This window comes from Odocoileus virginianus, chromosome 22 (assembly GCF_023699985.2).
Source record: "Odocoileus virginianus isolate 20LAN1187 ecotype Illinois chromosome 22, Ovbor_1.2, whole genome shotgun sequence".
Classification (NCBI taxonomy): Eukaryota; Metazoa; Chordata; class Mammalia; order Artiodactyla; family Cervidae; genus Odocoileus; species Odocoileus virginianus.
The window spans coordinates 13136266-13160091 of NC_069695.1; the positions used below are offsets into that span (position 1 = coordinate 13136266).

The 23826-nt window shown below is 40.7% G+C and overlaps 1 protein-coding gene across 5 annotated transcripts in view; it reads right to left on the reverse strand.

Annotated features, from left to right (window-relative positions):
* KATNAL2 (katanin catalytic subunit A1 like 2) overlaps nucleotides 1-23826 on the reverse strand; it is a 135552-nt gene that overhangs the window by 10782 nt on the left and 100944 nt on the right. For all 5 annotated transcript variants that reach the window (XM_070452611.1, XM_070452613.1, XM_070452615.1 and 2 more), the window contains 4 exons: nucleotides 21415-21478; nucleotides 21100-21218; nucleotides 13397-13488; nucleotides 11158-11268 (listed from right to left, as the gene is read on the reverse strand). In XM_070452611.1, coding sequence (XP_070308712.1) covers nucleotides 11158-11268; nucleotides 13397-13488; nucleotides 21100-21218; nucleotides 21415-21478 — 386 coding nt within the window. The remainder of the gene's footprint in view (nucleotides 1-11157; nucleotides 11269-13396; nucleotides 13489-21099; nucleotides 21219-21414; nucleotides 21479-23826) is intronic.

A 23826-nucleotide genomic window follows, 5' to 3' on the forward strand; every position in this document is an offset into this window, starting at 1 on the left:
CAGTAGGAGACACAAGAAAGCCAAGAGCAGAGAGTGGACTGTTTTAGGGAAGGTCACCTTCCTCTGGGGAACAGCAGAGTCCACCTGGTAGATTACCTCACCAGTACTGACCAGGTAATTCCAGACTGACTCGTTAAGATTACATTCCGGGAAGAGGTTGAAATTAGGTTACGTATGAACAAACTGTGGAAAATTCTTCAAGAGATGGGAATACCAGACCACCTGACCTGCCTCCTGAGAAATCTGTATGCAGGTCAAGAAGCAACAGTTAGAACCGGACATGGAACAATGAACTGGCTCCAAATTGGGAAAGGAGTACGTCTAGGCAGTATATTGTCACCCTGCTTATTTCACTTCTATGCAGAGTACATCATGCAAAATGCCAGGCTGGATGAGGCACAACCTGGAATCAAGATTGCTGGGAGAAATATCAATAACCTCAGATATGCAGATGACACCACCCTTATGGCAGAAAGTGAAGAGTAACTAAAGAGCCTCTTGATGAAACTGAAAGAGGAGAGTGAAAAAGCTGGCTTAAAACTAAACATTCAAAAAATGAAGATCATGGCATCCGGTCCCATCACTTCATGGCAAATAGATGGGGAAACAATGGAAACAGTGACAGACTTTATTTTGGGGGGCTCCAAAATCACTGCAGATGGTGATTGCAGCCATGAAATTAAAAGACACTTGCTCCTTGGATGCAAAGTTATGAGGAACCTAGACAGCATATTAAAAAGCAGAGACATTACTTTGCCAACAAAGTTTCATCTAGTCAAAGCTACAGTTGTTCCAGTAGTCATGTATGGGTGTGAGATTTGGACGATAAAGAAGGCTGCACGCCGAAGAATTGATGCTTTTGAACTGTGGTGTTGGAGAAGACTCTTCAGAGTCCGTTGAACTGCAAGGAGACCTAACCAGTCCATCCTAAAGGAAATCAGTCCTGAATATTCATTGGAAAGACTGATGCTGAAGCTCAAGCTCCAATATTTTGGCCACCTGATGCGAAGAACTGACTCATTTGAAAAGACCCTGATGCTGGGAAAGACTGAAGGCGGGAGGAGAAAGGGACGACAGAGGATGAGATGTTGGATGGCATCACTGACTCGATGGACATGAGTTTGAGCAAGCTCTGGGAGTTGGTGATGAACAGGGAAGCCTGGCGTACTGCAATCCATGGAGTCACAAAGAATCAGATACGACTCAGCAACTGAACTGAACTGATTGAGTCTTGGTTTAATGACAAGGGCTTAGAATGAATGACTTCATTTTGGGCCTGTTGTCACTTTTTTAAAAACAAAAGATTTTAAAAGCCTACAAGCAGGATTGAATGCCATCGCAATGAAAGATGCAATTATCGGATCAGAATGAGTTAATGCAAACCCCTATTTGCAAAAAGTTTTCAAATAGAACAATGGTCTTATGAGATGCTCTTTAAGGTAAAGGATTCTGGGCTCAAATAAATATGGAATGCACTGCTTTCTCATAGCTTTTCTTTTTTTTTTTTCATTTATTTTTATTAGTTGAAGGCTAATTACTTCCCAACATTTCAGTGGGTTTTGTCATACATTGACATGAATCAGCCATGGAGTTACATGTATTCCCCATCCTGATCCCCCCTCCCACCTCCCTCTCCACCCGATTCCTCTGGGTCTTCCCAGTGCACCAGGCCCGAGCACTTGTCTCATGCATCCCACCTGGGCTGGTGATCTGTTTCACTACAGATAATATACATGCTGTTCTCTCGAAACATCTCACCCTCGCCTTCTCCCACAGAGTCCAAAAGTCTGTTCTGTAAATCTGTGTCTCTTTTCCTGTTTTGCATATAGGGTTATTGTTACCATCTTTCTAAATTCCATATATATGTGTTAGTATGCTGTAATGTTCTTTATCTTTCTGGCTTACTTCACTCTGTATAATGGGCTCCAGTTTCATCCATCTCATTGGAACTGATTCAAATGAATTCTTTTTAATGGCTGAGTAATATTCCATGGTGTATATGTACCACAGCTTCCTTATCCATTCATCTGCTGATGGGCATCTAGGTTGCTTCCATGTCCTGGCTATTATAAACAGTGCTGCGATGAACATTGGTGTGCGCGTGTCTCTTTCAGATCTGGTTTCCTCAGTGTGTATGCCCAGAAGTGGTATTGCTGGGTCATATGGCAGTTCTATTTCCAGTTCTTTAAGAAATCTCCACACTGTTTTCCATAGTGGCTGTACTAGTTTGCATTCCCACCAACAGTGTAAGAGGGTTCCCTTTTCTCCACACCCTCTCCAGCATTTATTGCTTGTAGACTTTTGGATAGCAGCCATCCTGACTGGCGTGTAATGGTACCTCATTGTGGTTTTGATTTGCATTTCTCTAATAATGAGTGATGTTGAGCATCTTTTCATGTGTTTGTTAGCCATCTGTATGTCTTCTTTGGAGAAGTGTCTGTTTAATTCTTTGGCCCATTTTTTGATTGGGTCATTTATTTTTCTGTAATTAAGCTTCAGGAGTTGCTTGTATATTTTTGAGATTAATCCTTTGTTGCTTCATTTGCTATTATTTTCTCCCAATCTGAGGGCTGTCTTTTCACCTTGCTTATAGTTTCCTTTGTTGTGCAAAAGATTTTAAGTGTCATTAGGTCCCATTTGTTTATTTTTGCTTTTATTTCCAATATTCTGGGAGGTGGGTCATAGAGGATCCTGCTGTGATTTATGTCAGAAAGTGTTTTGCCTATGTTCTCCTCTAGGAGTTTTATAGTTTCTGGTCTTACATTTAGATCTTTAATCCATTTTAAGTTTATTTTTGTGTATGGTGTTAGAAAGTGTTCTAGTTTCATTCTTTTACAAGTGGTTGACCAGTTTTCCCAGCACCACTTGTTAAGGAGGTTGTCTTTTTTCCATTGTATATCCTTGCCTCCTTTGTTGAAGATAAGGTGTCCATAGGTTTGTGGATTTATCTCTGGGCTTTCTATTCTGTTCCATTGATCTATATTTCTGTCTTTGTGCCAGTACCATACTGTCTTGATGACTGTGGCTTTGTAGTAGAGCCTGAAGTCAGGCAGGTTGATTCCTCCAGTTCCATCCATTCTTCTTTCTCAATATTACTTTAGCTATTCGAGGTTTTTTGTATTTCCATACAAATTGTGAAATTACTTGTTCTAGTTCTGTGAAAAATACCGTTGGTAGCTTGATAGGGATTGCATTGAATCTATAGATTGCTTTGGGTAGAATAGCCATTTTGACAATATTGATTCTTCCAATCCATTATAGCTTTTCTTAGAGAGTCAGAACACACAAGAGCATCTTGAAGGCACTTACAAGTCCTGCCATGGGGAAATCAGTTGAACTGTGTTTAACTCAGTATCTCTGAGTTAAATTAGATCCCATGAGATCCCCATGAGATCCCATTTTGGGGGATCTGACCCTGTGGGAAACCATTCTTGGAGAAATGTTGATCTAGAGGGTGATGACAGTCAAGACATGAGCCTGAAAGGTAGGACCTCAGAGAGCACAGTTTCTACCTGGAGCCCAGCAGATGCATGGAGTTACTGTGGAAAAGCCCAGGGTTATGGCTGCTGACCTCTTTGATCACCTATGTACACTTCTGTAGAGATCTCATGCCAGACAGGAGAGAGCCCACATGGGAAGAAGTCAGTTTACATTGGTATATTTTTGCACATTCCCAGTGTACAAACCCATTCAAACCTTTCAGATCTTATGCTTTCTTCTACATTTTAGGATTTAAAAAAAATCTAGAGTGTGGTCATACCAGGTGGGTGATTTTTAAGAGGAAAAGTGAAATGTCTAGCCCTTTCGCAAATACTGGATTTGCCAAAAAGTTCACTAGGGTTTAACAAAGAAAAGATGAGTTTCAACATGCTTCACACATACAATTTTTGTACCTTCTTCATGCCAACTACCATCAAGTTAAATAGACATCTAAAGATGGCATTTACTTTAATAGCCCTGTTCAGTATTTTGTTTCCCTCTGGACTGACAGGCCTGAGTTTTTGAGTACTCAATAGTTGAGGCAGGTCAAATTAGCCCTAATTGTGTTTGTTAAACACTTCTTCCATGGCTATTACTTTAAGTAATTATATTAAAGATGCACCATTTGTTATTCCTCTCATTGCTAATTTATACATCAAATAACACAGATGAACTGTTATTTCTGGCTTCTTTCTTGTCCTCTCTGTGATGCTATAGATCAAGGAAGGGGCTCCTTGGAGGAGAAGCACTGAATAAACAAAGATGCTGCACGCCATCTCACTGTGAGAAGGGAGAAAATGATGGCCCTTTGAGACAGAACGGATTTGTCTAAGGAAAGTGATAAGTTAACAAGCAGTAGACGATGGCCTAGCACTCTGGAAGATGTTGTGGATAAGAAACACCACTAACTAATCAGAAAGGATTTCTTTGGGGATTTTATGACTGGGTTTTTACATACTTTGGTGTGATTTAGTTATTTCCCCAAGAAGGGCAGACTGCTTTTACCAGATAAGTTTATTCCCTCATCTAAAGCCAAAATAAAGGTATGTCCCAATATTCTTGATAAAAATATTTGTTGTTGTTCAGTCACTAAGTCATGTCCAACTCTTGGCGATCCAGTGGACTGCAGCATGCCAGGCTTCCCTGTTCTTCACTGTCTCAGGGAATTTGCTCAGATTCATATCCTTAAGTCGGTAATACTAGCCAACCATTTCATCCTCTGCCGCCCCCTTCTCCTTTTGCCTTCAATCTTTCCCAGCATCAGGGTCTTTTCCACTGAGTCAGCTCATCGCATCAGGTGCCAAAATATCAGAGTTTCAGCTTCAGCATCAGTTCTTCCAATGAGTTTCAGGGTTGATTTCCTTTAGGATTGACTGGTTTGATTTCCTTGTAGTCCAAGGGACTCTCAAGAGTCTTCTTCAACACCACAGTTTGAAAGCATCAATTCTTTGGCACTCAGCCATCTTTATGGTCCAGTTCTTATAGTCGTATGTTACTGGAAAAATCATAACTTTGACTAGACAGACCTTTGTTGGCAAAGTGATGTCTCTGCTTTTTAATACACTGTCTAGCTTTGTCATAGCTTTCCTTCTAAGGAGCAAGTGTCTTTTAATTTTATGGCTGCAGTCACCATCCACAGTGATTTTGGAGCCCTCTGTCACTGTTTCCACTCTTTCCACATCTATTTTCCATGAAATGATGGGTCCAGATGCCACGATTTTAGTTTTTCAAATGTTGAGTTTCAAGCCAGCTTCTTCATTCTTCTCTTTCACCTTCATCAAGAGTCTGCTTAGTTCCTCTTCGCTTTCTGCCATTAGACTGGTATCACCTGCATATATGAGTTTGTTGATATTTCTCCCAGCAATCTTGATTCCAGTTTGTGCTTCATCCAGCCCAGCATCTGACATGATGTATTCTGCATATACGTTAAATAAGCAGGGTGACAATATACAGCCTTGATGCATTCCTTTCCCAATTTTGAACCAGTTTGCTGTTCCACATCCTGTTCTAACTGTTGTCTCTTGACCCACATACAAGTTTCTCAGGGGACAGCTAACGTGGTCAGATAAAAATCCTATTTCCTAATTTAAGCACTTGGGCAATATGTAACAAAGGACTTTTAAAAAATCTATACCCTTTGATACAGCAATCTTACTTCAAGAAATCTCTCCTCAAGAAATAACTAGATTTTGGTCAAAGATTTTTATTCAAGGAAGTTCATTTCAGTGTTTTTTATAATAGAGAAAGTTGGGAGCATCATATATATTCAACAGGAAAGGAATGATCAACTAAATTATAGTATATTCGCATGTGGGAATTTTGGGCAGTCATTACAAAATCCAATTTCCAAGGATTATTTAAAGACATTGGAAATGTTCTTACTAAAATATTAAGTAATGAAAGCAGGACACTGGTGGGAATACAAAATGCACAACCTCTACGGAGGGAAGTTTGGCAATCTCGACTATAATTTCATGCACATGAACCCTTTGACCCAGCAATTCTACTTCCAGGAACCTTCCCCAAAGAAACACTGAAAAACCCACCAAGTAATATAGGGGCCTACCATTCCTCACTGCAACGTTATTTATAATAGCAAAGAGTAGGAATAGCCATCAGTAAGTGAGTGGGATAAATTATCATATGAACAAGATGGGAAGGAGAACTTTCTGTACTTATTTGGAAAGATCTCCAACATTTTGTTATGGAAAAAATCAAAATACAGGATAATTTGTATAATATGCCACCTTTCATGTAAGTAAACCAAATTCAGCTATTTTATGGTTTTCTTAAAAAAAAAAACAAAAAAACTCAAGAGCTTATTTGTGTAGGACGTGACAGTTTGTCTTTATGCATTAATGTCTGTCATCCCTTCCATTAATCCAGTGAGGCTCAACTAGAGACAACTTTGCTCCCCAGGGAACACCTGGCAAAGTCTGTGGACGTATTTTTGTTATCACAACTGGGGGTGACGCTCCTAGCACCTGGTGGGGAGAGACCAAGGATACTGCTCAGCATGGCAAAGTACATAGGAGGCCCCAGAGCAGGGTGGTCTGGCCCCAAATGACAAGGGCGCTGAAGATGAGAAATCTCAAATTAGCTCTTCATCTTAGTTATGTCAGGTTCATACCCTTTTCTTCATAAAAATAGACTACTGATATGATAGTACTGGTAATATTACTGAAAATTCTGTTATAGACACAAATATTAAATATATCTACATATTAGGATAAAGTGAATAGTAATTATACCATTGTTAAGAACTAAAATTTTCACAGAGAAAAGACACAAATATAAAATCAACTAATTTAACTAAAAACCTTGTAATCTTAAATTTTAATGGGAAATACTAGTACGAACTCATTATTTGCCCCCTTTGACACTAGGTATGTATTTCCTAGCTCTACCCAATCAAAAGGCTACGAATCAATGATAATCCAGGAGCAAGGAACACCCTTAACTGTGGGACTATGATCTTTAAACAGTACTTTCAGTGAAGGGAAACAGGACTCTGTGAATCAATTGTTGATCCCAAGTCTGTAGTAGAATATTAAAATTGAGCCTGGGTCATCTTGTGCAAATGACAAAGAAACTTGGCTTTGCCATACCTAATAGCAGGGAAGACTGAAAAACAGAATCCAGAAATTGGGGTTCTATTATTATGTTAGAAGGATGAAGTAAATATTGGGAGGCAGTTATCAATCTCTGCCACAGTGGTATTGGACTGACAAATTACCCTTGGATTTGCACTGTCCAATACAGTAGCTACCAACCACGTGTGGCTATTGGGCACTTGAAATGTGGCTAGTCCAAACTGGAACAGGCCGTAAATGTAAAGTGTACACTGGATTTCAAAGATAGAGTAAAAAAAAAAGAAAAAAAAATGTAAAATATCACAATAATTTTATATTGATTATATATGGAAATAATATTTTAGATATACTGGGTTAAATAAAACATGTTAACAAAATTGTATTTTATCTGTTTCTTTTGCTATTTTTTAATGTGGCTACTAGACATTTTTTAAGTTTGTATGCCTCACACTATATTTCTATTAGACTGCCAAAAAAACGGTCACAGTGTCTTCTGAAAGACTTGGGGCTTAGGAAATGGATAGCCATGGGAAGTTTAGCAAGGGCATGAAGAGATAGAGAGGAACAAAAAAATTAAGAGATGGAAGGAGGGAGGGAAGGCAGACTAGTGGCCAAAGAATGGAGAAAATATCTACAAATCACATATCTGATACACGACAAAGCAAATCTTATAACTCAATAACTTAAAAATGGACAGAGGATTTGAAAATACATCTCACCAAAGAAAATATGCAATTAGCCAATGAGTACATGAAAAGATGCTCAATATAAATATCCTCAGTCACCACGGAAAAGCGAAGCAGAGAGAGGAGACAGCACTTCTCATCACTAGGATAACTACCATCAAAATGACAAGCAATAACGTGTTGATGAGGATGTGGTGAAACTGGAAGCTTAGTGCATGACTAGTAGGAGTGTAAAATGGTGCAGCCACTTTTGAAAACAGATTGGTCATTCCTCAATTAAACATGCGTGTGTGTAGTTAGTCACTCAGTCGTGTCAGCCTCTTAGCGACCCCGTGGACTGTAGCCCATCAGGCTCCTCTGTCCATGGGATTCTCCAGGCAAGAATGCTGGCGTGGGTTGCCATGCCCTCCTCCAGGGGATCTTCTCAACGCTGGGATTGAACCCAGGTCTCCTGCACTGCAAGCGGATTCTTCACCAGCTGAGCTACCCAGGAAGCCCAATTAAACATAGAGTTACCATAATAATTCCACTCATATTAGTAGGTATAAAAACAGGCAAATCTATAGAAACAGAAAATAGATTAGGTGGTTGCTTAGTGCTGGGAGTGGGAGATGGGGATGATTGCTAATGGGTATAGGGTTTCTTTTGGGGTAGAGAAAAATGTTCTAAAATTGACTGCAGTGATGGTTGTACAACCATATAAATATAAATATAGCTAAAACCATTGAGTTGTACACATTAAATGGGTAAAGTGTATGGTATGTGAGTTATATATCAATAAAACTTAAAAAAAAATGATGTTATACCAAACAAGGCATGAGATCATAGAGAGAGAGACAGGGAGACAGGACTCATCAGTTACCTGGAGGTTGCCAGGGCACAAAACACGACTCTAAATATTAAAGAGAAATAATTCTGCTTTTTTAGGATGAACTACATTTTAGGGTAATCAAATAACCCTATTGGATGGGGGAAAGTTCTATCATAGAGAATAATTCCAGCTATCAATCAGAAGGCGTGACAGAATCACACTTCTAGTGAAACAGCGATTCAGGGAAAGATATCAATGGATGCTTCAACCATTGATGGGGACTACACAGTAGAGGAACCTGGCTGACACTCCTGAACCCATGGATCAACCTTGGAATAACCAAAGTGAGACAACAGGGCATTATATACGTCTGCGTACGATGCAATGTGATATTCATTACCTATGAAATATGTTCACCCCAAAATTCCACTGGTCCTGATCAAATCTAATCAGTCTAACCTTTGGTCTAGAGTAGTTTTAAGGGTAAGAAGAACTAGCTAAACAGTAACTAGCTAAACAGTATGAGGATACAATGAGCCACATCCAGAAAGTTTAGGCTCTGCAGGACAACCTCTCTAGCAATCAAGTCAATAGCAAGTGGGGAAGGGGTGGGGAAAGAAAGAGTCTGTTCTAGATTAAAAGATACTTAAGAGAACAGCCAATTACAAAATGCAAATTTTGTTTGGTTACCAGTTCAGTAAACCAACTGTACAAAGATATTTTTGGAAGAGTATGGGAAATCTGAATATAAACTAGGTATTAGATGATATTGAGCAATTATTGTTAATTTTGTTGGGGTTGATAATAACATTGTATTAATGCAAGAAAATGTCCTTATTTTTTTAAGATGTATGCTAAAGTATACATATGTGAGCAATAACATGAGAATCTGGGATATAGTTTAAGATATTGCAGCAAAACAAGAGAGGAGGTAGGAATAGATTAAAATCAATTGGGCCAGATGCTAGTTACTGAAACTGAAAATGGTGAGTTCTTTGTACTCTCATCTTTAGTGTTTTGTCAAGAATTTTTCACATAAAAGGTTTTTTAAACCCAGCAATGTTCAAGAATGGGTGGGACAGTCCCCAGGTATTCTATAGGGTTGTAATCTGTGATGTCAAGGAATTCAAGCTTAAAAACATATGTATTTGCCACGTGACATGATGGACTTTCACCTTTTTTTTCATGATGAGAGGTAATTCTTTCAGAAAAGCCCTTCTGAGCTTCTTTATTTGTGATTGCTTGCCAGCTTTTTATTTTTCCTCTCTGAACCATTTTATCTGAGTTTACCAAAGACTGATCGCCCAAGGGAAACTATGGCAGCACCATAACCTCCCAGTGAAGTCCTAGGTTTCGCTGGGAGTGAAGGCTCTCCACTGCTCCCTGGCAGGCACAGCCCTTTCCAGAGCCGTGCACGAAGCTGTCCAGTTTTCACCCACCCTCCTCAGCGGGCTCCCACAGTCCCTCCGGGACATAAGTAAAGACATTATGATCAACCCTGTTTCAAACAGGTGAAGGAATGGAGATTCTCTCTCTAAAGGATTCTCCATGCCTAAATGATGGCTCTCTGATTTCAACTTCAACATTGTGCACAAAAACCTTTCTCCTAACAATGTAAAATGCTGATCACCTTAGCACATCAGAAAAGTCTTATAAATTTGAGGAGTGGTGAAGTTGGGTTGAAATTATTAACATAGTTAAAATAACAGACACATGAACGTCATTATCTTTCTCCAGTGACTTCTTCTTTGGGAGCCTAGATGATCAGCATGCACAAACAGTAGCATTTCATCTTTGAATGCAGAAACAGAAATGGAGGAGGTAGGGGAAGGGGGAGGGTGTCGCAAGTTCAAGCTCTGTTGCAAACTGGCTGTTGACTTTGGGTGGATTGACCGCCCTTGACCTTGGCCTCCTCTGCAAATGGCAAGAGCAGCCTTTCCTTACCCTCCTGGAGTCTCACCTGTAGCTCAAAAGAAACAATGTGAACATATTCTTGGGAAATATAAAGGGATTATAATTATTTTTTTAAATACTCTCTCCAAGTCGAAATTATTTTTCTCTAGTCAACATCTCTTATTTCCCAATTCTACTTCTAGAATTGCTCTTGTTTCACTCTGGGATACAGCTTGAATCACAGACTCTCTGAGTAGATTATACTTTCAATTAGAGATTATTTAGCTTCCTATTTACTGCACAATATTAAAGATTTGCCTCCTAACTCAAAAAAAGTTTAAACTTAACACTGTTAAAATCCAAACATATTATTTCTGGAATATTCTTGAGTCCTGGAGACTTTAGTATTTTATGGCTCTCTGCCAAAGCCCTGTTTAAACACAGTAAATAATTTGGCTCAGAATGTCCATTTTAAATAGTCAGTGGTAGCCCTGACCTATGTTCTTTCAGTTCAGGCAAACTCTTTCACAATCCAAGTAGCAAGGATTGAGGACTTGGTCCAGGAAATCCTTCAGCTTAACCTTGCAGGGCTGGAATCAAACAAGGAGACTTTGCCTAAAGTGATCAATACGATATCTGCATCAGCACAGTGGCTCCTGAAAATCATTCGGAATGTACTCTCTGGATCTCTTACCATGGCAGGTTGGAGGCTGCTAAGACAAACACGAGATCCTCGGATCGAGCCAGCCCATCCATCTGCACCAGAAGCTCCGTCTTCATCCTCAGGCTGCCTTCATGCTCTCCCCTAGAGAAAGATGAGGAAGTGAGACGCTCCCAAGAGGCCGGGTCTTTGCTTCCGAGACCACAGTAACCCTCACAGTAAGGACGCGGTGAATGCAGACCGAGTTCCTCTTGGACAAGTAACCCCTGCCCTGCCACGTTCTCAGGAGCTGTTCACCCCAAGGTTGGAGGAAATGAGCAATTGGAACTCTTTTCAAACAGCACCAGAAAGGAAGTAAATGAATATAATGATACCAAAAAGAAAACCAAAGGTTGGCAATGAACCGGAAAATAACAGAGGGGGAGACCGTGGCACAGGTAGATTTTAAAAGGCCGCCCGGCTATACCAATCTGCAGTATCATTTACCCTTAAAAAAAATGGCTTCATTGAGGATAATCATTTTCATTTATACAGCAGGTATGAGAATATTTTACATACATTATCTTTTAGTGTAATCTATGGATATAAACTATTCAAGAAGAGAGCTGAGCTACAACACAATCTATTTCCTTCTCTTCTAATGAGAGACAAGAGAACGATCGGGAAACTAGGCTTTCCACGCACAGCATGGAAAACGGATTAGAGGTCGTTTTCTGTGCAAATTCACCCTTCAGTTTCCCCACTGCCTGAGGCCATCCTCACGGCACCAGAGGACCTGCACAACTGAAACCAGCTCTAAGCCCTGAGTGCCTCCAGCAAGCTCTCATGTAGATCAAGTTAAAGGACAATAAAAGGCCTTTCTTGCACAACACAACACTCAGGGTCTCATCTCTGCACAAACAGGCTGGCAGCCCAAATTAGGCTTCTGGGATTTTTTTTAGGAACTGTGCCCCTTTCTACCTCAGAGAAAAGCCAGCCTCACATTTATCTAGTATTAACACATAATTACTACTCTTTTAACATAATTTTGACCCCCAAAGTCTTCAGAGCACCTGCCCTTGTTCCCTGATCCTTTGAAGCCTCAAGTTTTAGTGTTTAACTTCCAGAGGAGGAAACGGACATGCTCAAGGCTAACAGAGGAAGAGTTTCCAAATCAGCTCAGTCACAGCCGTGGGGACCCCTGGGGATGGAGGTGGACAGACTGCATATAAGGATGAGACTCCTGCAGTAAGGCAGGCTGCGTGCGCGGGGCTTTGCAGAGGGAGTAACTCTAGGGCACTCCGGTGGGTTCCCCGCTCGGCCCCGCTGCAGCTGCCTCTCCCATCAGGCCCCCTTTGGAGGGACAGAGCACCCAGTCCAGGGCTCACTAGCACCCATTAAGCCATAGAAATAGTCGCATTTCAATCAATCAACGACATGAATCCTGAGCATCCTGGGTACATCTTGACGGCTGTTTCTCTCTGCTGGGGAAATGGTTCTTCATAAGTAAAATTTCATAAATTAAATTCTAGTTATACTTCCAACAAGATAATTATTTGCTTTTTATTACTATCAATTTTGTCTTGATGACAGACAGGAGGCCATCAATAAACGCAGCTGTGTTGAGATTTCCCTGAGACCTGTTTTTTCAAGCCAGGCATACCAAGTTTAGTAAAGTGTTTCAAAGAAAAGCAACTCTTAAAACACACACAGACACACACACACACACACACACAGAGGGAGAGCCTCATTATAGTCTGAGATGTGGGCTTTCTGGCTGGGGCCATTAGTGGACACTTAATCTTTAGAGATAATGTGTGCGACATGTTCACAATCGGTCAGGCCGAGCCGCAGTCTGTGTCACAGAGAAGCGGTGACTTCCCCGGCCTCACACACCTTATCAAGGGCCTCCTCTAGGGATTCGGCCCTGGGCAGGCCCGCTCCCCACAGGCAGCCCCTCTCTGGCTCCAGCAGAGGCGCTTACAGGCAGCTATTTTGAGCTAGCAGGACGGTTACGGCAGCCTGGGATCAGAGGCTGGGTGATCTTTGGGCCTGAAAACCACTCTGTGGGGAAGGGGGGAAGGGAGGAGGACATTTCCTCCGGTTATAAAAACTACTTAAATCAGCCATTCAGTTAACAGGATCTAATTTAAAGACCTTTCCGTGTGTCTGCAGAAAATTTGTGGGCTTATTAATAGGCTCATTCTGCTGGTAAATGTCGATGGGCTTCCGACCATCAAACACACTTACAGGAGGAGAAAAGTGAGGACCAAAAAAAACCCCTGTCTGTTACCCAGGAGCCGTGCCTCTTTGACTCATCACTGACTCCAGCTCGTCCAGGAAGATGGTGGAGGGGGCGTGATAGCGGGCAAGTTCAAATAACACCTGGGTGGGAGAAAACCAACATGTTCAAATCCATACACTTAAAGTTCTCAGATGCCCCCAGAGATTAAAAGATTAGGGTGGCTGTAATATTAAGCATCTATGCTGCACTTTATCTCCCAACAACTTTATAATCATTAGTTATTTCTCCCTAGCACTACCCCATGGGGCTGGATGGTCCAATTATTTCCATCTGTCACCTGATAAAATGAGAGCCAGAGAGAATAAGTGGTGAGCTCAAGGTTACTATTCATAAGTGGGAGAGCTTAAGATAAAACTCAGTTCCTGAACTTCCAGTTGGTTAGTTAACCCTTGAGACCCCCTGCCAATGACATGTTCTGTATGGACACAAAAGTCGTAGAAGATGTAAAATCATTTAACAATTTTTTTCACTTAACACTTAGGGACAATAAGAAGGTTATTCTCGGAAGAAAGAACTGCAGAAAAATAATAGAGTTCCAGTTGTGAGTAACAAGGCTGAGGAATTCTGCCCTTTTCTGCTCCCCAAATTACTCCCCAGGACCCCCAACATTGCTGTTTGGTAGGCTCAGGTACTTCAAGGCAATTCCCGATTGAGTAAAATGTTCCACTGCAGAGTAAAATATTATAGACTGAACAGGAACAGGAAAGCAACCAGCAAAAGAACAGACATATAAAAACAAGCTCAAGAGCTCTAGAGGGAGATGTGGTGGTGATGAAAAGAGTATAAGAAACTATACCTTTTAAAAAAAAAAAAAAAAACCTGAAACTGATTGCTTGAGCACCATATACAGTTTTTCCCTGGTTGCTCAGGGAAAGCATTAGAGATTTAGAAAAGAATAGATGTTCTTAAATAGGCATAGGGGATTTATTCTCCATGTCACTTAGCACTAGCAAAGCATCATAGAGCAAAGAAGAGGGGAAGGGCTCAGAAAAGGCCAGATTGTGGTTTTCGTAGTAGTAGCCAGTCATCTTCCACAGGCCTCGCTGTCACTGGTTGGTAACAGCCTGCCCTTCTCCACTGCTGTGCATGTGGTCCCTGCATGTTCATGTGCGTGTGTGCCAAGTTGCTTCACTCGTGTCCAACTCTTTGCAACCCTAGGGACCATAGCCCTGCCAGGCTCCTCTGTCCATGGGATTCTCCAGGGAAGAATACTGGAGTGGGCTGCCGTGCCCTTCTCCAGGGGATCTTCCCAACCCAGGGATTGAACCCACGTCTCTTATGTCTCCTTCACGGGCAGGTGGGTTCTTTACCACTAGCGCCCCTTCCATGTTCATATGCAAGTGTTTTCCTTTCACAGAATCCTATTTTATGTGGCCAGGACAACTGGCTCAGCCCAAGGAGCTTACAAGAACAGTGTCAATGCTGGGACGCTCATCAGGAATGCTCTTTAAGACAGAGACCACCTCAATAGAAGCAGGAAATCTCTCTTCCTGTCACAAACAGAAAAGTTCAAATAGACCTGATGATAAGGATGATTAAAAATGGCACACTCGGACTCTTTCGGAACCATACACATTTTAAGGACTCCCCAAATTGCAGAGAGGCCAACAGGCTCAATAAGACCAAACATCCCGGTGGAAGGAGACCCACATCTGAAGTCCATGTCTCCACATGGACCACTGCTCTCCCACGGCCAGAGAACATACGGAATCCTGGGTAAGCACTTGGGAATCATTCATCTAAAATTTTCAGAAGTACTTGGAGGAAGTTAAATCATGCAATTGCGGGGGTGGGGGGGGGCAGCAGTGGCAGTGAAATGTTGAAAGATGTAAGCGCCAACAGGTGTGTGCATTTGCTAAAGAGACTACTCAACTACTCAATAGCATCAACTCCTAAGAGGCATGAACATTAGGAGGGGAGGGAGAAACAAAAGGGTTCCCTATAAATAACTCCTTAATTGGAGTAGAAAGAGAAGCAAATGGTAGGAAAGCATCTCTGCTTTAGGTGAAGGTCTTTCTTTATCTGAAAGCTTCACAATAAGAATCTTGAGACCATTACCAAGATTTTCCAGGTGTGGCTCTTTCCAGAAGCTCAGAAAATAGAGTAATTTCAGAAAGCATAGAAGATAGGTTCCTTCCAGGTTGCGTGATTGTGTGCACACCTCGTTGTTCGGTCATGTCTGACTCTGTGACCCTATGGCCTATAGCCCGCCAGGCTCCTCTGTCCAAGAAATTTTCCAGGCAAGAATACTGCAGTGTGTAGCCATTTCCTTCTCCATGATCTTCTCCACCCGGGGATCAAACCAGGGTCTCTTGCATCTCCTGCACTATAAGCTGACTCTGTTTTCCTTTTGAATTATTTTTAATATCCAAAATAAAAATTTCACAGAAAGAAATATGACTATCTTATAAACCTATAAAAAGATGTTCAAATTCATTCAGAATGAAAGAAATGCAAATCTGAGCACTGAAATATGACTTTCACTGTCAGACTGGCAAAGATTTTCAAATTTGGGCGCTACCTGGTGTTGGCTGGGAAAATACACACACATTGACGGGTGTGTAAGCTGGTGCAACCCTGCTGGCAGGGAATTTGTCAATCAGGAGTTTTCCTTCCTTCTGATCCAGTGACCCTACCTCAAAGAAACTGTCCTACACTACACTATGTGCAGACATGCGCGTAGAAAGCTTTCTTCATAATAGCAAGAGACTGGAAACAACCTAAATGTCCATTATGAAAAGACCGGTTAAACACGTTTTGTGTTTAATCATGCAACGAAATGGTATGAAGACATATGAAAACCATGTTAGGTCTGTCTGTAAAACTGCAGAACAATATCCAAGTTACATTGTTAAGTGTGAAAAAAATCACAAGGTACAGAAGAGTATGTGTACTATGTTCCTACTTGTGTTTTAAAAGAAAGGGAAAATAGAGAGATGGTTGTTGAGGTTAATGTAAATATAAATAAATGCTCTGGAAAGCTGAACCACTAGCAACTGTTATGGTTTCCTCTGGAAAGATAGCTCGGGGTCTTTTTTGCCATTAATATTGTTTTAAAGACAACTTTTAAAATATTTGGTAATGGAAAGCTGAGAAACTGGGGGTGGAATTGTTTCCTCATTCTCAGAAGTCATCCTGAAGTGGAGGAAAACTGGAGTTAAATAAAACGCTCCCGCAGAACGGAGCATGCAAGTTAAAGGACTTTTCTGGCTGTTCAACACTGAACAAGAAAATCCATATTCATAAACATCTGAATTTTTTCTTCTGCTTAGGTGAGTCCTGGCCAAGGAATCTGATGGAATTTTCTCTGAGCACCTTACAGTGTTTTTGCTCACTGGCTCGAAGCTGATTCTGAGGGTACCTTGTAAGTTTTGCTGTTCCTCAGCCCAGAGAAATGCAATGTTAAAAAGAAGTCTTCAGGCTGATAAGAATTCTAGTTAGTTGCATTTAAGCTAATTGAAATCTAGCTAACTAGAATCAAATGAAACCCATAAATTTAGGAGCATTAAACTTAAATCCCATCTGGCACTGAGTTAGACTCAAGATGAAGAATAATGAAACAGAAGATGTCAACATAGATTTCCATAAATTACAATCTGATAGGGGTGATAAAAATTTATAAAAATACCCACTTTTGAAGTAACTTGAGGACAATCATAAAGCAATAAATAGGTTATTTTAGGTATTTTAGGTAAATCAATCTTTTAAAAATATTTTATGATCACTTTCAAATAAACCATAATATTTTGAAGATGAGCCTCTCCAAGGAAATGTAACTTAAGTGTAATATTTTAAAGAAGTTTCTTTTCAGAAAATATATTTACATTCACTTTGTATTGATTACTTACCAGTCACCTGACAGAGTGCAACAGTTCAACAGGATTTCTGAGCAGGACCCACCTTACGTTGAGGCATAAGTCAAAGCAAGTATTTTCTTAAGGTGACTGGAAGGTATAATAAAATTTTATAATATAAAATATACAATATACTATGGTAAATGGGATTGAATCCTTAATTTCTCTTTCTGATTTGTCATTGTTAGTATATAGGAATGCAAGTGATTTCTATACATTGATTCTGTATCCTGCAACTTTACTAAATTCACTGATTACTTCTATAATTTTCTAATAGTATTTTTAGGGTTTTTATGTATAGTATCATGTCATCGGCAAACACTAAGAGTTTTACTTCTTCCTTACGACTCTGGATTCCTTTTATTTCTTTCTCTTCTCTGATTGCTATAACTGGACTTTCAAAGCTATGTTGAATAATAGTGGTGAGAGTGGACATCCTGACCTCAGAGGGAATGCCTTCAGTTACTCACCATTGAGAATGTTTGCTGTGCATTTATTGTATATGGCCTTTATTATGTTAAGGTAGTGTCCTTTTATGCCCATTTTTTGAAGAGTTTTTACCATAAATGGGTGCTGAATTTTGTCAAAAGTTTTTTCTGCATCTATTGAGATTATCATGTGGTTTTTATTTTCTAATTTGTTAATATGGTATATCACATTAATTGATTTGTGTATATTGAAGAATCCTTGCATCCCTGGGATAAACCTGACTTGATCATGGTGTATGATCTTTTTAATGTGTTGAATTCTGCTTGCCAGAATTTTGCTGAAGACGTTTGCATCTGTATTCATCAGTGATACTGGCCTGTAACCTTCTTTTTTCATAATATCTTTGTCTGGTTTTGGTATCAGTGTGATGGTGGCCTCATAGAATGAGTTTAGAAGTGTCCCTTCCTCTGCAATTTTTGGGATGACTTTCAGAAGGACAGGAATTAGCTCTTCTCTAAATGTTTGACAGAATTCCCCTGTGAAGCCACCTGGCCCTGGGTTTTTGTTTTTTGGGAGATTTCGAGCATGGTTTCTATTTCAGTGTTTGTAATCAGCTTGTTCACCCTTTCTATTTCTTCCTGGTTCAGTGTTGGGAGCTTGAACTTTTCTAAGAATCTGTCCATTTCCTCTAGGTTGTCCATTTTATTAGCATATAGTTGCTCATAATATTCTCTTATGATCCTTTGTATTTCTGTGTTGTCTGTTGTAACCTCTCCTTTTTCATTTCTAATTTTGCTCATCTGACTTTTCTCCACTTTTTTCTTGATGAGTCTGGCTAATGGTTTGTCAATTTTGTTTATCTTCTCAAAGAACCAGCTTTTAGTTTTATTAATCTTTAATACTGTTTCTTTTCCCTCTCTCTTTTTTTTTTTCATTTATTTCTGCTGTGATCTTTATGATTTCTTTCCTTCTTCTGACTTTGGGATTTTTTTGTTCTTCTTTTTCCAGCTGCTTTAGATGTAGAGTTAGATTATCTATTCAATGTTTTTCTTGAGGTAGGATTGTACTGCTATAAACTTCCCTCTTAGAACTGCTTTTTCTGCATCCCATTGGTTTTGGGTCATCCTGTTTTTGTTGTCATAAAGGAGGCAAGAATATACAATGGGAAAAAGATAGTCTCTTCAATAAATGGTGCTGGAAGAACTGGACAACTATGTGCAAAAGAATTAAATTAAAATACTTCCTAACACCATACACAAAGATAAACTTGAAATATCTTAAAGATCTAAATGTAAGACCAGAAACTATAAAACTCTTAGATGAAAACATAAGCAGAACACTGTATGACATAAATAATAGCAAGATCATTTATGACCCACCTCCTAGAATGGAAATAAAAACAAAAATAAATAAATAAATGAGACATAATTAAACTTAAAAGCTTTTACACAGCAAAACAAACTATAAACAAGGTCAAAAGACAAACCTCAGAATGGAAGAAAATAATAGCAAATGAAGGAACAGACAGAGAATTCATTCCAAAATATACAAGCAACTTATACAACTCAATACCAGAAAAACAAACAACTCAGTCCAAAAGTGGGCAAAAGACCTAAACAGATATTTCTCCAAAGAAGACATACAGATGGCTAATAAACATGTAAAGAGATGCTCAACATCACTCATTATTAGAGAAATGCAAATCAGAACTACAATGAGATATCACTTCATCCCAGAATGGCCATAATCAAAAAATTCACAAACAACAAGTGCTGGAGAGGGTGTGGAGAAAAGGGAACCCTCCCATACTGCTGGTGAGAATGTAAATTGATACAGCCACTATGGAAGACAGTATGGAGATTCCTTTAAAAACCAGGAATAAAGTCACCATATAACCCAGCAATACCACTTCCAGGCACTACCCTGAGGAAACCAAAACTGAAAAAGACACATGTAACCCAATGTTAATTGCAGTACTACTTACAACAGCCAAGACTTGGAAGCAACCTAAACATCTACCAACAGATGAATGGATAAAGAAGCTGTGGTACATATATACAATGGAATATTACTCAGCCATAAAAAGAAACACATTTGAGTCAGTTCTAATGAGGTGGATGAACCTAGTGCCTATTATACAGAGTGAAGTAAGTCAGAAAGAGAAAAAGAAATATCATTTATTAACGCATATATATGTCATCTGGAAGGATGGGACTGATAAATCTGTTCATAGAACAGCAATGCAGACACAGACATAGAGAAAAGACTTATGGACAAGGGTGCGGGAGAAGAGGGTGATATAAATGGAGAGAGTAGCATGGATGCATATACACTAACATATGTAGATAGATAGCCAATGGGAATTTGCTGTATGACTCAGGGAACTCAAATGGGGGCTCTGTAATAACCTAGAGGGGTGGGAATGGTGAGAGGTGGGATGGAGCTTCAAGAGGGAGGGGACATATGTACACCTACTGGCTTCCCTGATAGCTCAGTTGGTAAAGAATCTGCCTGCAATGCAGGAGACCCCGGTTCAATCCCAAGGTCGGGAAGATGCACTGGTGAAGGGATAGGTTACCCACTCTAGTACTTCTGGGCTTCCCATGTGGCTCAGCTGTAAAGAGTCTGCCTGCGATGTGGGAGACCTGGGTTTGATCCCTGGGTTGGGAAGATCCCATGGAGAAGGGAAAGGCTACCCACTCCAGTATTTTGGCCTGTAGAATTCCATGGACAGAGAAGCCTGGTGGGCTACAGTCCACGGGCTTTCACTTTCATGGTTAATTCATGTAGATGTACGACAGAAATCAAACCAATATTGTAAACCAATCATCAACCAATTAAAAATAAATAAATATTTTAAAAAATATATACCATATACTCTTAGCAATGATATATTATAAAGATAAAAACAATCTCCTAAGGGAATAAAAAAAAAGTCCCTACAGCCTGTGGCACTGCAGAGGAAAGCTGCTTGGAGCAACTGAAAGAGTAAGTTTTAAGTTTCTTGATTCTTCCTTAGAGTATCTGATATAAGGACAAGCATACCGCAGCAGCCACTCAGTAAATCTTAACTGAATATACTGAACATGCTTAATAATAAATGTTTCTTGAATAAAAGAAAAATAGACCACTACAGAGGCAATTTTTTCACGGTTCTATTCCTATGTCACATGAATCAAAAAGGGGCTGTTGGCCAAATTCCCAAAAGAAGGGAGATCATGTTTGCTGATGGGGGCACCACTAGCAGCTACATAGTAGTCAATCCACCTCCCAGGCTTTTGGTCATTAAGATCCAGGATAAATTTGAACATTTAAATCACTTATGAACAAATAAGACCGCTGTCATCATTTTGTACCACTGTCTTCTGCCAGAATTCATTCTAAAGAAACAAAATCAAGAAACCCTACCCGAACAAGCTTTTCTGAGTCCCCTCTCCATTTGCTGACAATGGTAGACGCAGAAATATTAAAGAAGGTGGTTTTGCATTCTGTAGCCACAGCTTTGGCCAGTAAAGTCTTTCCTGTACCTGGAGACACACGTGGGTAAAACATGAGCGACCCTCAAACTGCATCCCCCTGCTGACAGACAGGACAGTCACACAAGCAACACAGGAGGGGGGTACACAGCGCGCGCAGCCCCAGTCCCGGAGGGAAGGCAGATGGGGCACCTCATCCTCTGCACACTCGCGTCACACCAAGATCACAGCGGGAAGATTCCTTTACCTGGAGGTCCGTAGAGCAGCAGTCCTTTCCAGGGGGAAAGAATTCCTGTAAACAGCTGTGGGTACTATGGAAGCAAGGAACAGTGATGAGGTTTGGCACCTGCAGGGCAGCCTGCACACTCTCAGCTCAGGCAAGCTAGGGGAGATAGGGTGAAACACATGCAACTCTGGGCCAGCCCCTCCTTTTTTAAGACTGGCTTTCTCTCTCTGTATACACACACACACACACACACACACACACACACACACACACACGAGTATCTTAATTTATCCCAATTTGACTTTCACTCTTGATAGGATACATGGCCGAATTTTTTTGCTTTTTAAAAGAGCAGTTATTTTAAGGAGAAGAACGGCATGTATAGGTACTATCCCCTCCATTGCAGTAGTCACTTCTCACATGCAAAACGTTATTTCCCCCAGAGTTCGAGCGGTCTTTTGAATGTTGTGGAGCAGGTACACTCTTTAAGATGCCAACTTTTTAAAACCAATATAGAAAGGTGTATGTGAGAAAAGTTCAATATAATGGTGAAGCTTGATTTGGAAGCTGAGAACGTGCAATGCACAATACATAATGAGACACTGACTCCAAATAGGACACGCATGGACTTTGGTGAATCTCTCCTGTTAGTTCAAATTCAAACCATCTGGAGTTGGTAAAGGACAAGAGAGAAGGAAAAGGAACAGTAAAATTATAACTAGCTATTAGCTTCTTGCTGACGCTAATTCAAAATCTTGACATCATATGGAACTTCAAATACCATGGCGACAACACATCCAGAGAGTCTCGATGAATGCTCTATCCTTTTGCACAAGAGGACTTGGACAATGGAGCCACTCAGAGGAAACAGGGAATGCCTTTCTTCTTACTCTGACCACCACTGTAGTTCCTCCCCCACATGTCTGAACACAGGAAGGAAGAAAGGAAAGACAGTCCCAACTGACTGATTTTGTCTCATTCGAACAGAAGCATCCAAAAATCAGGGGCTGCAAGGGCTCAGGTATAAGAATAAATAGGTTATTCAAGAAAGTAAATTTGTAATCCTGACTGCAGGAGATCACCAAAAATGGCCACTAATTATTTGCAGCTCCTTACATCAACAGGCAGAGGATATTTCTCCACCACTTGAATCTGGACTTGGCCTTGTGAAATTGGCCAGTGGGGCATTAGCAAGTAGAAGAAGAGACTTGAAAATATAAGGTATATGAAAAGAGACATGGGAAAGGCTCAGCGATTGGGTCCTTTCTTGCTTCTGTCTGGGAACTCACTGACACCACATGAACAAGACTGGGCTCTCCTGCTGGAGGATGAGAGGCAGAGAGAGGCCTCAGATGCCCTGGTGACCCCAGCTTTCCCAGCCTCTCCATCTTCTCCAGCCAGACTGGCTGATACCTCAGACATGTGAGTGAGCACAACCAACATCATACGGAAAAGCGCAAGCTGGCCTGGCCGAGCCCAGCCCCAAACGCCCACCCACAGAACCGCTGCAGTCAAGCAAACGACTGTGGTTCTAAGGCACCAAGTGTTGGGGTGTTCTGTTACACAGCAAAAGCCGTATGGTACACTGATTCATCGCCACTGCTGTAAACCAAACATGTAGTCTTGCTTTTTATTTTTCTTCCTGTTTAGTATCAAACCAGTCAATCCCAAAGGAAATCAACCCTGAATATTCATTAGAAGGATTGATGCTGAAGCTGAAACACCAATATTTTGGTCACCTGATGCGAAGCACCAACTCACTGGAAAAGACCCTGATGTTGGGAAAGATTGAAGGCAGGAGGAGAATGAGGAGACAGAAGATGAGATGGCTGGATGGCATCATCGACTCAGTGGACATGAGTTTGAGCAAACTCCAGGAGATAGTGAAGGACAGCGAAGCCTGGCGTGCTGCAGTCCATGGGGTTGCAAAGTCATATGTGACTTAGTGACTGGACAACACTGACCTCATTGCCACTGGTGTAAACCAAAGACGGCGTCTCATTTTTCTATTTTTCTCCCTGTTTAGTGAAACACTCTGCGCAAAGATTTGTCAGGAATAAGCAAAGAGCACAACTCAATGGCTCTACGAGCTGGTGCCCTGGATGGGCTGTCTAGTCTTTACAACCAGCCAAAAGCAAAGCCCCCAACGATGGGAGTACTGGGGGCGAGGTGGGGGGAAATCCACGCACAGTCAGATGCACTCTCCTATGGCAGGTATTTTTACTATAATAAACATATTTAGGGAGGCAGGCTGATAGTAACTGACTAATCATATATACTACGGAGTCTTAGATCTTAAATTACCTCTTAGAGAAGACACCTGCCTTCAACCAATATGTAACATGATTTCAAATGGCCTAGAATGGACAGAGCCTTGGTGCTCCCATGTTGACAAAATATTGTGACATAGGCAAAAAGTTAATGTATGGCCAG